The 16318-nt window shown below is 38.9% G+C and overlaps 1 protein-coding gene across 1 annotated transcript; it reads left to right on the top strand.

Annotated features, from left to right (window-relative positions):
* Nucleotides 1-6053: 6053 nt before the first annotated feature.
* Nucleotides 6054-7007, top strand: LOC118899519 (olfactory receptor 51H1-like). The gene is given in 1 exon segment (XM_036861297.1): nt 6054-7007. A coding segment is annotated over 1 exon segment (954 nt).
* Nucleotides 7008-16318: the final 9311 nt, after the last annotated feature.

The following is a 16318-nucleotide window of genomic DNA, read 5'->3' on the forward strand; positions in this document are numbered from 1 at the left end:
GCATCTCTTCCTAAATAACCAGGCTTCACCAGTTAAATCTAATCAAGAATTTTGGTTGACAGCTTTTGAAATGAGGCAACACTTATATAGTCAGATTTGAAGGGGGTCTCCTGTTTGAAAACATTTAAAGAGATCAAGTAAAGAAAAGAATTTTAAAAAGACTGATGGGATCAGATTTATTTAATAATCATGATTTTTTTTCTATATGGATCCCAAATCTATAAACAAACTAAGATTTTTAGAGGAATTCCAATTTTATTCCTTTACTCAGATTTCACTGCAATTTCATTGATAACTTCCAGGATTTAAGTCTTGTATTAAAGTAGTGGCCTCTGAGCATCTCTTAGTTTATATGTAGTGTGGGGTGGACATCTCTCCACACATTCCTTCTTCAGCCCTAGAACATAATAAAGCTTCAAACTTCTAGAAAGCAGCAGGAGATGGAGGGGGTCTGAGTTGTTTCTGAGGAGCTGGAGCCCCTGCAGACAAGTAGTGGCTTCCCAGTTACAGGTACCCGACCTAGACGGGTTTGTGCTAAGCTTATTTCTGAGCAGAGAAGTATTAGAGCTAATCTTGGCTAAAGCACAACAGTATCAAGGGCTTGGGGAAAAGTTGGATCCCCATCTCCCGATAGTTTTTGCTAGGCTAGGACAGCAGTGTCAGGGCCTATTTTTCTGTAACTTCCCTTTTGGCCCTAGGCCTGGGGCTTCTTCAGTCCCAGAACTCAGCTGGCAAATCCAGAGGCTTAAAGCCTTACATCCCCTTGGGCATTAGTTGCCATAGGAATCTTCTTATGGGAAGAGGGTCTCTAACTTTCTCTAAGCTGGGTCATTTCTTTTTGGTGGCTCATAATTTGGCCTTGAGCCACCTGGGGACAGACTTCCTTGATTAGATAAATATAATCTTTGCACTATTCCTGGTCTTCTGGAACCTGGATGAGTAAAATGGCGGAGGGGCAGAGAGTGTAGTTTAATTTTTTTCACTCATCCTTGAAAGGCTCTGCTATGCATTGATTCTCTCTCTCCATCTCTTTCTTTCTTTCATTGTTTCCTTCCGCATATAGTTTTATCACGTTTTTCTTTTGCTCTCTCAGGAGATTACTTCTTTGAGGAGAACATTCTTCTTCCTAAGCCATAAGCCCGTAACTAAACTCATGCAGTGTGCAATACAGAAATTGTCAGTAAGCACGTGGGCCCCTTATAGTCTTAGAACTTCAAGGATTGATGCATATAAGCAGTCAGGGAGGAGGTAGGAGTGGTAAGTGAGATCTTATAAATCTGTAATCCTATTTCATCTTCTTTGGGGATGAGAATTTGCAGCTTTCATAATATTAATAACCATCATAGCTAGCAGACAGAGGCAGCATAACACAGTGCTTAAGAATGTAGGCTCGGAAATACAGCACAGGGAACTTGACTCAATATCCTGTAATAACCTAAATGGGAAAAGAATTTGAAAAGGAATAGTATATGTACATGTATAACTGAATCACTTTGCTGTACACCTAACACAGCATTGTAAATCAACTACATTCCAATATAAAATAAAAATTAAAATAAATAGAAATTAGAGGAAAAAAAAAGAATGTGGGATCTGGAATCTGACTGCTTAGATTTAAACCCTGGCTCATCCACTTTCTTACTTCATGATCTCAGGCAAGTTATTCAGCCACTTGGTGCCTCAGTTTTCCTATATGCAGAATGGGAATGGAAATGATTCCTACCTCATAAGGTAGTAAATACTTGATAAATATCAAGCATAATTATTTTTAAGTGCTTATTATGTGCCAGGCACTATGCTAAGTGCTTTGCATGTATTCTCAATCTCTATATTGATTTCAAGAGACAAATATTATTTTCAAAGATTTTAGAGAGGAGAGTGCTGAGGGATGGACAGATGTATGAGCTGTGGAGTCAAATGGGATGTTCTTGAAGCCAGTCTCTTCTGCTTCCTCTTAATGGGGTCACTGCCAGGTTTCCTCATCTCTGAGGCTCTATTTCCTCATCTACAGAAAGGGGATGACACCACTCACAGGCTTTGGAAGGAGGTGGACGTCATGAGATAAGGGGTGTGAAAATCCTAGGTGTCTCTGCTTATTGTTACATTTTAATAAATGCCTACGGTGTGCTGAACAGTTTACAGTCTTTCCCATGTTCACAACCGCTCTGTGAAGTCAGTGTTATTGTTCTTTTTTTTTACATGATAAGGGCACAACTTTTTGGTGAACTCCTTGTCACCCTGCAGCATTAGAACGGGGGAGGAGGATGCAGCCTCCCTTGTATCACACACCGCCGAATTCTTGGGTGCAGGTGGGCTGTGCAAGGTAACTTGGCCATTGCATTCAGACGATGAGCCACAACCTGTGTGGAAAGGTTGGAAGAACTGGGAGTGATGGAAGCAGAGAGGCCTGGCTGGACTGGTTTGAAGGCCACTTCTCTTAGTGGATGACTTCACTTTGGTCTCAAACCTCTGCATCTGCTTTAAAGGGAGATGGGGTTGGAGGGAGGGGACAGAAAAACTGGCCTTTAAATTATCCTGAGGACAAAGGATCTAATAACCACAAAGTGCCAGAATTGCTTTTTCTTATATGAAGCAGTTAAGCGAATAGCCTTTGTCTTTAGGCCAGCTTGGATTTAAATCCTGGATCTATCGCCTAACATCATGACCTTGGGAAAGTTACTTAGCCTCTCTGAGACCCAATTTCTTCATCAGAAAATGTGAAAATATCCCACAGGGTCAGAGGATTAAGTAAGCATATGTGTAGAGAGCATTTATAAAAGACAAATGTGTTGTTTCTGACTCTTACTATTATTTAGTAAAAAAAAAATAAATAAACTTAGGACCCTGAAGAGGTGTCAGAAAGCAAGGGACCTGGCAAAAAGGGGAAAAAATAGGGTAAGGCAAGGTGGATTTAACTCCAGCACAGTGATGCAGGGATCTCTAGGGACCACAGAGAAAGAGCCTGTCCAAGTTGCTTGAGAAGGTCCAAATGCTTGAGAAGGCCATTCTGTTTTTCAGGTGGGATTGTGGGCACTTGGTTGTCATTTTACTCTGCTGTGGACAGAAGCTTTGTGCAAAACTATATGGTGCCATATGGAATGACAGTCCATGAAAATGTTGCTCGCAGGTGGGCCGCAAGCTGCTATTTTTGTATGGGTTAAGTTGCATCTGGAGAAAAAGCCTTTCCGTTTGGGCTCTGGCCTATCAGATAATGTATGTCTTGCCTGACAGTTTGGGAAATGTTTCAGAGCTTTCTGATGGCACGTGGCCTTGAGAATCAGGGCTGAGCTGAGATCAGGATCATTCACTTTGGCTTACAGCAAGTTATTCAGCCTGAGACTCAGCTCCTTACTGAGAAGATGGTAGGGAACATCCTTACTCAGTGTCTGAAAATAGTCAATAGATGATAGCAATTACTCTTACTATCATTGTGAATAATCATTATCAGAAACCAGTTGGTGGAATCGCACATGCTCATATTGGAACCAATAAGCACATTCCTTTAGTGGACTCCTGCTTTACACGAGCTTTCATTGTTATATGCTGTTTCCTGGCACAGTTCTTGACACATAATGGAAAGTCAGTTTAGTAAGACGGTGATTGTAAAACATAAATCAAACCATCTATTCATTCCTTCAATAAATAGACATAAAGTTGAATGGAGGGAGGCAGACAGAAAAGAGTATATATATAGATACTACATGATATATACAGGCAAAATCAGGATAGTGGTTATCGTTGAGAGGATGGAGTGACTGGAAGGGGTAACAAGGGAATTCTGGGAGGCTGACAATATTCTGTTTCTTTTTTTTTTTTTAATTATTTATTTTTTTATTTTTGGCTGTGTTGGGTCTTCGTTTCTGTGCGAGGGCTCTCTCTAGTGGCAAGTGGGGGCCACTCTTCATTGCGGTGCGCGGGCCTCTCACCATCGTGGCCTCTCTCGTTGAGGAGCACGGGCTCCAGACACGCAGGCTCAGTAGTTGTGGCTCACGGGCCTAGTTGCTCCGCGGCATGTGGAATCTTCCCAGACCAGGGCTCGAACCCGTGTCCCCTGCACTGGCAGTCAGATTCTCAACCACTGCGCCACCAGGGAAGTCAATATTCTGTTTCTTGATCTGGGTGCTTGTTACACGGGTGTGCTCACTTTGAGGAAATTCATCAAGTTTTACATTTAGGAGAGGTAGGCTTTTCTATGTGTATTTTATATTTCAACAAAAAAGACATTTTAAGAATGATCAAATATGGTAAGTTTGATGAGTAGAATGATAGCTTATGAGTAGCATTTATAAGGCTTAGGGGAGATGTCACTGTATAGGCTACAGATGTCAGATGAACAAGGTCCTTCCTCTTCTGGACCCAGTATAAAGATCTTGCTTAGACCTGATCCTGCAGCATCAGGGACCAGTGAGGATCATTAAACAAAGTTATGGTAGGAGATACATTCCTGAAACAAATATGATCACTGTGTTTCCTCCCCAGGCGCATACTCATTTCAATGTCCATGCTTGCCTTTTCTTCAGTATTCTGATCATGATTCGAATGGAAATTTAGAAGGTGAATCAGAATACAGAAAGACTGAAGAAAGTGGGATAGTTAGGAGGCTGTTATAATATCAGGGGAAATGATGGTGATTTTGGCTAGATTATTTTCATTGGGATCTGAAAGGAGGGGATAGTTCAAAGATAGTTGACTTGGGGAAAGTATTACAGAGTGAAAAGAGATTCTAGTTTTTTTTTTTTTTTTTTTCCCCTGGAGTTTTCATGGATAACAGGAAAGGGAGGAAGGCCCAACAGGTCTTAGAGGGTGAACTCGGGGGAAAGGGGAATTATAATTTGTGGTTCTGCTGGACGTCCAATTTACAATGTACACCAATGCACACCAGTGTGAAGATACTTAATAGACAAATGGAGACCAACTTTCCCATTGCAGAGGAAAGAAGTTGGGTAGGCTTTGCAGTCCAAAAGTGTTATGTGAAGTAATGGGAATATATGAGCTTGCACACTACCCTCTGGGCTCCTTGCTAAATGTTATTAACCCTGGGGTTCTGGAATCTCGTGATTCTCTGCCTGGCTCTGTAGGTGTTGCCCCTCAAGACCTGTCAGCCTCACCCTCCAGCCCCCAGCTCTGGAGAGCTTCAAAGCACTTGGTGCTGTCGTAACAGCTTTTATGATAAGAGGGATGAAGAAAAAGATATTTAAGAGAAAAGTGCCTTCTAATTAAGCCCATGGCCATAGGACTGTCTCAAAGGCAAGGTCAGAAGAAAATGTACAAGTTTAAGCAGCCAGTGAGGTGGAGGTGGGTAAGAAGGAGTTTAACAAAAGTGAATTCATCTCAGTTCCCGTCTTGTTTACCAGATTTAGCTTCAAAGAACTCTTGAATACTTCCTCTAGGCCAACCCACCTTCACGGGAGAGAAATTTGTCACTGTTGAGCACATTGGAAAGAACCTTTGCACTCCAAAGGCTTTTCCAGAAAAAAAAACACAGAAAATGTTGGTTCTTTAACAGCACCAGAGGAAAAAACAACCAGCCTCCCCAGAGGGTGGTTTTGAAAATACATCATTTGTTTGAATGTGTCTCTTTTGTTAACAGGTAGGTCACACTATGGAAAACCTATCTCTAAGAATACATGGAAATGGAGTCTAAACTGCTTGTCCCTAACATCATACTAAATTTAAACAGAAAATTATTCTCCCTTCTTCATTATTTATTTTGAGAATACAGTCTGGAGATAGGCTTTTGGGTATAGCTTAAGTGAGAAAGGAGGTTGTTTAGGCCAAACAGAGAGTAGATACTGAGCGGCTAAAGCAATAAGCAGAGATTAGCTCATAAAATTTATTCAATATCACTTTATTCAAGGAGAAGATTAAATTATACAGAAAATGGAGGGAATGGAGCTCCTCAGAGGAATGAGTTTTCTCTCATGGCCTGAGAAAGGGTGATGGGGCAGCTCTTCCTTTCCAGCCCTTAGTACTTGGTAGGGACTTTATAAGTGATGATCAAATGAATGAATGCTTCTTACATATAGAGTGGACAGCTCCCTCGTGGAATCACTATGTTTTCCTGCAACACCAGCACTTCTGGTCATTCTACCTTCCTCCTCACTGGCTTCCCAGGTCTGGGAGCTTCTCATCATTGGGGTTCCATCCCCATCAACCTCATCTGTGTGGTTTCCATCCTGGGTAAGAGTATCATCCTCTTCCTGATCCGCACAGATCCAGCCTTACACGAACCCATGTACATCTTCCTGTCCACGCTGGCAGCCTCTGATCTGGGCCTCTGTGCCTCCACCTTCCCCACCATGGTGCAGCTCTTCTGGCTGGGTGTTTGTGAGCTGCCCTTCAATCTTTGTGCGGCACAGATGTTCTTCATCCACGCCTTCACCTATGTGGAATCTGGTGTGCTGCTGGCCATGGCCTTTGATCGCTTTGTTGCCATCCGGGACCCTCTGCACTATGCCTCAGTTCTTACCCACTGAGCCATGGCCAAAGTGGGGCCTGCCATCCTGGTGAGGGCCGTCCTGCTCAATCTCCCAGGACCCATCCTCCTGTGGTGTCTGCTCTTTCCCCAGATCAGTGTACTCTCTCACTGTTACTGCCTGCACTGTGACCTTGTGGGTTTGGCCTGCTCGGAAACTCAGGTCAACAGCCTGGTGGGCCTGGTCTCCATCCTCCTCTCTTTGGGCTTTGACTCTTCCCTCATCATACTCTCCTATGCCCTGATCCTACGGACCGTGCTGAGCATTGCATCACCTGGGAAACGACTAAAGGCACTCAACACGTGTGTCTCACACCTCTGCATTGTTCTCATCTTTTACTTGCCCAAACTGGGGCTGTCTGAGTTGCACCGAGTAGAGAAGCACAGCCACCCTGCTCTGGCAGTGCTTACGGCCAACCTGCGCTTCTTGGTTCCGCCCTTCATGAACCCCATTGCCTACTGCACCAAGTCTAAGCAGATCCGTCAGGGCTTCCTAAAGCGCTTCCAGCAGAAAAGGGTTGATGTCTTGTAGAGCAGCTGAAGGACACAGTGGCACACAACCCCTGTGGGTCAACCTGGATCTTGGGGGAGGATTAGCGGTGGAGTTAACTTTTGAGGTTTCTGAATGTTTCAGATCTTACCACTGAGCCTTTTGTGGGGCAGCATCAGCTTCTATAATTACAGTTTTGGGGGAACTGAGCTCATTGGAAAGCATATAGAAGTATCATCTTGGTAATCCTCTTGTTGCTCTGATCAGAGTTGAACTATTTCATACTCATATATACTGTAACATCTCCTTGCCTAGGGGACTCACTGAGAGGATGTGTGTGCATATCTATTTGTGCAGGCACTTCTATCCTTTTCCCCACCAGAGTCTACCCCCGACCCATTCCATTTCAAACCTAAGGAAGAACTATATTTCTATTCTGTTACGTATAATAAGAATATTATGTGTGAGTAAGCTATATTCACCTTAATACTAGCCCTCTTCTCCCACGTTTAATATTAACCAGCGCATATACCAAGAAATAGAAAAGGGGAGTGGTTGGTGGGAAACACGTAGGATAATACTGTACCTGCTGAGTTCATTTAGCACCTATTTACACCTTAGGGAGTGGCAGTTTTCTCTTGGTTGTCTTCATGTGTGTCTCTGCTTTGAGCTAGAGAGAAAGTTTGGTGTTGCCAAGCCCAGGAAGGCTGCTCACCGTCCATTAAGATTTTCTTATGATTAAGTATTGATATTTGAAATTATGGTTAGGTCCACTTTCTGAGCCTGCATTAGAGCCCACATGAGGAAAAAGTCCACATTTGTTGCTAGATTCCATCGTTTTTTTAAGAAAGCATTTCACCTAGACATTACAAAATGTCTGTCTCTAAAACTGCCAACCCTATCAGGTATGATTAGTAAAGATTTAAATATTAATTTTCACATTCTGATGTCACTACTTAGTAACTGCATGATGGGTGAGCCGTTCCCATGCATGAGACAATGAAAAGAATTCCTTCAGCATTAACAGCTCCTATTTTTCAGGTCTTTATTATTTTTTTTTCTTCCTTCCTGAGGGAAGTTCTTTTTACTGATTCATTTTTTAAAAAAAGCCAGTTTATTGAGGTATGATTGGCATATTAAAAGCTGTGCATATTTAGTGTGTACAACTTGATGGGTTTGGCGATAAGAGGTCTACTGTATAGCATAGTCCCTGTTGTTAACAATACTGTATTGTATCTTAAAAATTTTCTAAGAGGGTAGATCTTGTGTTCCTATCAAATAAAAAAATAATAATAAATAAAAAAGGCAAGAGGAAACTTTTGGAGATGATGGATATGTTTATGGCATAGATTGGGGTGATAGTTTCACAGAGCCCTTAATTTTATTGGTGTCATCTACTTGATATTTTTGAGATGTGAACCCTATCATTCTGACTGAACACTTATATCACAGGAGGCTGGGTAGGTTTGCAGCAATGTGCACTTTAGCCATTTGCCTTTATTTATTTATTAAATTGAAATATAGTTGATTTACAATGTTGTGTTTGTTTCTGGTGTACAGCAAAGTGATTCAGTTATACACACACACACATACATATTCTATTTCATATTCTTTTCCATTAAAGTTTATCACAAGATATTGAATATAGTTCCATGTTCTATATAGTAGGACTTTAAAAAAAATCTATTTTATATATAGTAGTTTGTATCTGCTAATCCCAAACTCCTAATTTATCCCTCCTCCCATTCCCCTTTGGTAACCATAAGCTTGTTTGCTATGTCTGTGAGTCTGTTTCTGTTTTGTAAATAAGTTCATTTGTATCATATTTTTAGGTTACACATATAAGTGATATCATATGATATTTATCTTTGTTTGAATTACTTCACTTAGTATGATAATTTCTAGGTCCATTCATATTGCTGCAAATGACATTATTTCATTCCTTTTAATGGCTGAATAGTATTCCATTGTGTGTGTGTGTGTGTGTGTGTGTGTGTGTGTATCTGTATCTGTATATTACATCTTTATTCATTCATCTGTCAATGGACATTTAGGTTGATTCTATATCTTGGCTATTGTAAATAGTGCTACTATGAGCATAGGGGTACGTATACCTTTTTGAATTATACTTTTGTCTGGGTATATGCCCAGGAGTGGGATTGCTGGATCATATCGCAAATTTTTAGATTTTTAAGGAATGTTTGTACCATTCCCCATAGTGGTTATACCAATTTATATTCCCACCAACAGTGTAGGAGGGTTCCTTTTTCTCTACATCCTCTCCAGCATATAACATTTGTAGACTTTTTGGTGATGGCCATTCTGACTGGTGTGAGGTGACACCTCATTGTAGTTTTGATTTCATTTCTCTAATAATTAGCTATGTTGAGCATTTTTTCATGTGCCTATTATTGGCCACACATATTCTTTGGAGAGATGTCTGTTTATGTCTTCTGCCCATTTTTTTGATTGGGTTGTTTGGGTTTTTTTTGATATTGAGCTGTATGAGCTATTTGTTTATTTTGGAAATTAAGCCATTTTTCATCACATTGTTTGCATATACCTTCTCCCATTCCATAGACTGTCTTTCTGTTTTCTTTATGGTTTCCTTTGCTGTGCAAAAGCTCATAAATTTGATTAGGTTTCATTTGTTTATTTTTACTTTTATTTCTATTGCCTTGGGAGACTGACTGAGGAAAACATTGCTACAATTTATTTCAGAGAAAGTTTTGCTTATATTCTCTTCTAGGAGTTTTATGGTGTCATGTCTTATATTTAAGTCTTTAAGCCATTTTGAGTTTATTTTTGTGTATGGTGTGAGTTAGTGTTCTGAACTGCATTGATTTGCATGTAGCTGTCCAGCTTTCCCAACACCACTTGCAGAAGAGACTATCTTTTCTCCACTGTATATTCTTGCTCCTTTGTTGAAGATTAATTGACCATAGGTGTGTTGGCTCTCTGTTCTGTTCCATTGATCCATATGTCTATTTTTGTGCCAGTACCACACTGTTTTGTTTACTGTTGCTTTGTGGTATTGTCTGAAGTCTGAGAGGGTTATGCCTCCAGCTTTGTTCTTTTCCCTCAGGATTGCTTTGGTAAGTCTGGGTCTTTTATGGTTTCACATAAATTTTAGGATTATTTGCTCTAGTTTGGTGAAAAATGTCATGGGTAATTTGATGGGGATCACATTAAATCTATAGATTGCTTTGGGTAGTATGGCCATTTTAACAATATTAATTCTTCCAATCCAAGAACATGGGATATCTTTCCATTTAAAAAATCACCTTCAATTTCTTTTATCAATGTTTTTTAGTTCCTAGCATACAAATCTTTAACCTCCTTGGTCAGGTTTATTCCTACATATTTTTTTGTTGGTGTGATTGTAAAAGGGATTTTTTTTACTTTCCCTTTTTGATATTTCATTGTTAGTGTAAAGAAATGTGACAGATTTCTGTTTGTTAATCTTGCATCCTGCTACCTTGCTGAATTCGTTTGTCAGTTCTAGTAGTTTTTGTGTGGAGTCTTCAGGGTTTTCTATATATAGTATCATGTCATCTGCATATAATGACAATTTCACCTCTTCCCTTCCAGTTTGGATCCCTTTTACTTCTTTTCCTTGTCTGATTGATGTGGCTAGGTCTTCCAGTACTATGTTGAATAACAGTGGTGAGAGTGGGCATCCTTGTCTTGTTCCAGATTTTAGAAGGAAGGCTTTCAGTATTTCACCATTGAGTATTATGTTGGTGGTGGATTTGTTATAAGTAGCTTTTGTTATGCTGCAGTATATTCCTTCTATACCCACTTTGGTGAGAGTTTTTATCACGAATGGATGTTAAATTTTATGAAATGCTTTTTCTGTATCTAATTGAGATGATCATGTGGTTTTTGTCTTTTCTTTTGTTGGTGTGGTATGTATCCCATTGATTGATTTGCATATGTTGAACCATCCTTGTCACCCTGGGATGAATCCAACTTGGTTGTGGTGTATGATCCTTTTTATGTGTTGTTGGACTCAGTTTGCTAATATTTTATTGAGAATTTTTGCATCTATATTCATCAAAGATATTGGCCTTTTTTTTTGGTAGTGTCTTTGTTTGGTTTTGGTCATGGTGGCTTCATAGAATGACTTTGGGAGTGTTCTCTCCTCTTCAATCTTTTGGAAGAGTTTGAGCAGGATCGGTTTAAGTTCTTCTTTGTATATTTGGTAGAATTCCCCAGTGAAACCATCCAGTCTTAGGCTTTTGTTTGCAGGGAATTTTTTTTTCCTTCTAAAATTACAGATTCAATTTTACCTCTAGCAATTGGTCTGTTCAAATTATCTGTTTCTTCTTGATTCAGTTTTGGTGGGCTACATGTTTCTAGAAACTTGTCCATTTCTTCTAGGTTGTCCGGTTTGTTGGCATATAATTGTTCATGGTGTTCTCTTATAATTTTTTGTAGTTCTGTGGTAGTGGTTGTTATTTCTCCTCTTTCATTTCTTATTTTGTTTATTTGGGTCCTCTGTCTTTTCTTCTTGGTGAGCCTGGCCAGAGGTTTGTTGATCTTTATCCTTTCAAGAAACCAGCTCTTGGTTTGATTACTTTTTTCTATTTTTTGGTCTAAAATCTTTGTCTTTATTTATTTTCATTTTTAAAAAAGTTTTATTGAAGTATAGTTGATTTACAATGTTGCATTAATTTCTTCTTTACAGTAAAGTGGCTCAGTTATACACATACATATATATGTATGTATACACATACATATATACATACATATATATATGTGTGTGTATATATATATTCTTTTTCATATTCTTTTCCATTATGGTTCGTCAGAGAATATTGACTATAGTTCCCTGTGCTATACAGTATGACCTTGTTGTTTATCCATCCTGTATATAAGAGTTTGCCTCTGATAATCCCAAACTCCCATTCCTTCCCTCCCCTCCCCCCCACCTCCCTCAGCAACCACAAGTCTGTTCTCTATATCTGTGAATCTTTTTTTGTTTCATAGACGTGTTGATTTGTATTGTATTTTAGATTCCACATATAAGTGATATCATATGATATTTGTCTTTCTCTTTCTGACTTACTTCATTTAGTATGATAAGCTCTAGGTCCATCCATGTTGCTGCAAATGGCATTATTTCATTCTTTTTGATGGCTGAGTAATATTCCATTGTATATATACCATATCATCTTTATCCATTCATCCATTGATGGACATTTAGATTGTTTCCATATCTTGGCTATTGTAAATAGTGCTACTATGAACATAGGGGTAAATGTGCCTTTTCGAATTATACTTTTCTCTGGGTATATGTCCAGGAGTGGGATTGCTGGGTCATTGGCAACACTATTTTTAGTTTTTTGAGGAACCTCCATACTGTTTTCCATAGTGGCTGCACCAATTTACATTCCTGCCAACAGTGTAAGAGGGTTCCCTTTTCTCCAAACCCTCTCCAGCATTTGTTATTTGTAGACTTTTTGATGATGGCCATTCTGACTGGTGTGAGGTGGTACCTCATTGTAGTTTTGATTTGCATTTCTCTAATAATTAGTGATGATGAGCATCTTTTCATGTACCTATTGACCATCTGTATGTCTTCTTTGGAGAAACGTCTATTTAGGTCTTCTGCCCATTTTGTTGTTTGGGTTGTTTGTTTTGTTGTTGTTGAGTTATAAGAGCTGTTTGTATATTTTGGAAATTAAGCCCTTGTCAGAGGCATTGTTTGAAAATATTTTCTCCCATTCCATAGGTTGTCTTTTCATTTTGTTTATGGTTTCCTTTGCTGTGCAAATCTTGTAAGTTTGATTAGGTCCAATTTGTTTATTTTTGCTTTTATTTCTCTTGCCTTGGGGGACTGACCTAAGAAAACATTGGTATGATTTATGTCAGAGAATATTTTGCCTATGTTCTCTCCTAGGAGTTTATGGTGGCATACCTTATGTTTAAATCTTTAAGCCAGTTTGAGTTTATTTTTGTATACGATGTGAGGATGTGTTCTAAATTCACTGATTTACATGCAGCTGTCCAACTTTCCCAGCACCACTTACTGAAGAGACTGTCTTTTTCCCATTTTATATTCTTGCCTCCTTTATCAAAGATTTATTTTTAAACATATTTACTGGAGTATAATTGCTTTACAATGGTGTGTTAGTTTCTGCTGTGTAACAAAGTGAATCAGCTATACATATACATACATCCCCATATCTCCTCCCTCTCGCATCTCCCTCCCACCCTCCCTATCCCACCCCTTTAGGTGGACACAAAGCACTGAGCTGATCTCCCTGTGCTATGCGGCTGCTTCCCACTAGCTATCTATTTTACATTTGGTAGTGTATATATGTCCATGCCACTCTCTCACTTCGTCCCAGCTTACCCTTCCCCCTCCCCATGTCCTCAAGTCCATTGTCTATGTCTGTGTCTTTATTCCTGTCCTGCCCCTAGGTTCTTCAGAACCATTTTTTTTTTTAGATTCCATATATGTGTTAGCATATGGTATTTATTTTTCTCTTTCTGATTTACTTCACTCTGTATGACAGTCTCTAGGTCCATCTACCTCACTACAAACAACTCAGTTTCTTTTTATGGCTGAGTAATATTCCATTGTATATATGTGCTACATCTTCTTTTTCCATCCATCTGTCAATGGACACTTATGTTGCTTCCATGTCCTGGCTATTGTAAATAATGCTGCAGTGAACATTGTGGTACATGACTCTTTTTGAATTATGGTTTTCTCAGGGTATATGCCCAGGAGTGGGATTGCTGGGTTGTATGGTAATTCCATTTTTAGTTTTTTAAGGAACCTCCATACTGTTCTCCATAGTGGCTGTATCAATTTACATTCCCACCAACAGTGCAAGAGAGTTCCCTTTTCTCCACACCCTTTCCAGCATTTACTGTGTGTAGACATTTTGATGATGGCCATTCTGACTGGTGTGAGGTGATACCTCATCGTGGTTTTGATTTGCATTTCTCTAATGATTAGTGATGTTGAGCATCCTTTCATGTGTTTCTTGCCAATCAGTATATCTTCTTTGGAGAAATGTCTCTTTAGGTCTTCTGCCCATTTTTGGATTGGGTTGTTTGCTTTTTTGATATTGAGCTGCATGAGCTGCTTGTGTATTTTGGGGATTAATCCTTTGTCAGTTGCTTCATTTGCAAATATTTTCACCCATTCTGAGGGTTGTCTTTTGGTCTTGCTTATGGTTTCCTTTGTTGTGCAAAAGCTTTTACGTTTCATTAGGTCCTATTTGTTTATTTTTGTTTTTATTTCCCTTTCTCTAGGAGGTGGGTTAAAAAGGATCGTGCTGTGATTTATGTCATAGAGTGTTCTGCCTATGTTTTTCTCTAAGAGTTTGATAGTGTCTGGCCTTACATTTAGGTCTTTAATCCATTTTGAGTTTATTTTTGTGTATGGTGTTAGGGAGTGTTCTAATTTCATTCTTTTACATGTAGCTGTCCAGTTTTCCCAGGACCACTTATTGAAGAGGTTGCCTTTTCTCCATTGTATACTCTTGCCTCCTTTATCAAAGATAAGGTGACCATATGTGCATGGGTTTATATCTGGGCTTTCTGTCTTGTTCCACTGATCTATATTTCTGTTTTTGTGCCAGTACCATACTGTCTTGATTATTGTAACTTTGTAGTATAGTCTGAAGTCTGGGAGCCTGATTCCTCCAGCTCCATTTTTCTTTCTCAAGATTGCTTTGGCTATTCAGGGTCTTTTGTGTTTCCATACAAATTGTGAAGTTTTTTGGTCTAGTTCTGTGAAAAATGCCAGTGGTAGTTTGATAGGGATTGCATTGAATCTGTAGATTGCTTTGAGTAGTAGAGTTATTTTCATAATGTTGATTTTTCCAATCCAAGAACATGGTATATCTCTCCATCTGTTTGTATCGTCTTTAATTTATTTCATTAGTGTCTTATAGTTTACTGCATATAGGTCTTTTGTCTCCTTAGGTAGGTTTATTCCTAGGTATTTTATTCATTTTGTTGCAATGGTAAATGGGAGTGTTTCCTTAATTTCTCTTTCAGATTTTTCATCATTAGTGTATAGGAATGCAAGAGATTTCTGTGCATTAATTTTGTATCATGCAACTTTACCAAATTCATTGATTAACTCTAGTAGTTTTCTGGTGACATGTTTAGGATTCTCTATGTATAGTATCATGTCATCTGCAAACAGTGACAGCTTTACTTCTTCTTTTTCAATTTGGATTCCTTTTATTTCTTTTTATTCTCTGATTGCTGTGGCTAACACTTCCAAAACGATGTTGCATAATAGTGGTGAGAGTGGGCATCCTTTTCTTGTTCCTGATCTTAGTGGAAATGGTTTCAGTTTTTCACCATTGAGAACGATGTTGGCTATGGGTTTGTCAAATATGGCCATTATTATGTTGAGGTAAGTTCCCTCTATGCCTACTTTCTGGAGGGTTTTTTTTTTTTTATCATAAATGGGTGTTGAATTTTGTCTACAGCCTTTTCTGTAGAGATGATCGTATGGTTTTTCTCCTTCACTTTGTTAATATAGTGTATCACATTGATTGATTTGCATATATTGAAGAATCCTTGCATTCATGGGATTATCCCCACTTGATCATGGTGTATGATCCTTTTACTGTGCTGTTGGATTCTGTTTGCTAGTATTTTGTTGAGGATTTTTGCATCTATGTTCATCAGTGATATTGGTCTGTAGTTTTCTTTTTTTGTGACATCTTTGTCTGGTTTTGGTATCAGGGTGATGGTGGCCTCGTAGAATGAGTTTGGGAGTGTTCCTCCCTCTGCTATATTTTGGAAGAGCTTGAGAAGGATAGGTGTTAGCTCTTCTCTAAATGTTGATAGAATTCTCCTGTGAAGCTCTCTGGTCCTGGGCTTTTGTTTGTTGGAAGATTTTTAATCACAATTTCAATTTCAGTGTTTGTGATTGGTCTGATTATATTTTCATTTTTTCCTGGTTCTGTCTTGGAAGGTTGTGCTTTTCTAAGAATCTGTCCATTTCTTCCAGGTTGTAAATTTTATTGGCATAGAGTTGCTTCTAATAATCTCTCATGATCCTTTGTATTTCTACAGTATCAGTTGTTACTTCTCCTGTTTCATTTCTAATTCTATTGATTTGAGTCTTCTCTGTTTTTTCTTGATGAGTCTGGCTAATGGTTTACCAATTTTGTTTATCTTCTCAAAGAACCACCTTCTAGTTTTATTGATCTTTGCTATTGTTTCCTTCATTTCTTTTTCATTTATTTCTTATCTGATCTTTATGATTTCTTTCCTTTTGCTAACTATGGGTTTTTTTTGTTCTTCTTTCTCTACTGCTTTAGGTGTAAGGTTAGGTTGTTTATTTGAGATGTTTCTTGTTTCTTGAGGTA

This window comes from Balaenoptera musculus, chromosome 8 (assembly GCF_009873245.2).
Source record: "Balaenoptera musculus isolate JJ_BM4_2016_0621 chromosome 8, mBalMus1.pri.v3, whole genome shotgun sequence".
In the NCBI taxonomy this organism is placed as follows: domain Eukaryota; kingdom Metazoa; phylum Chordata; class Mammalia; order Artiodactyla; family Balaenopteridae; genus Balaenoptera; species Balaenoptera musculus.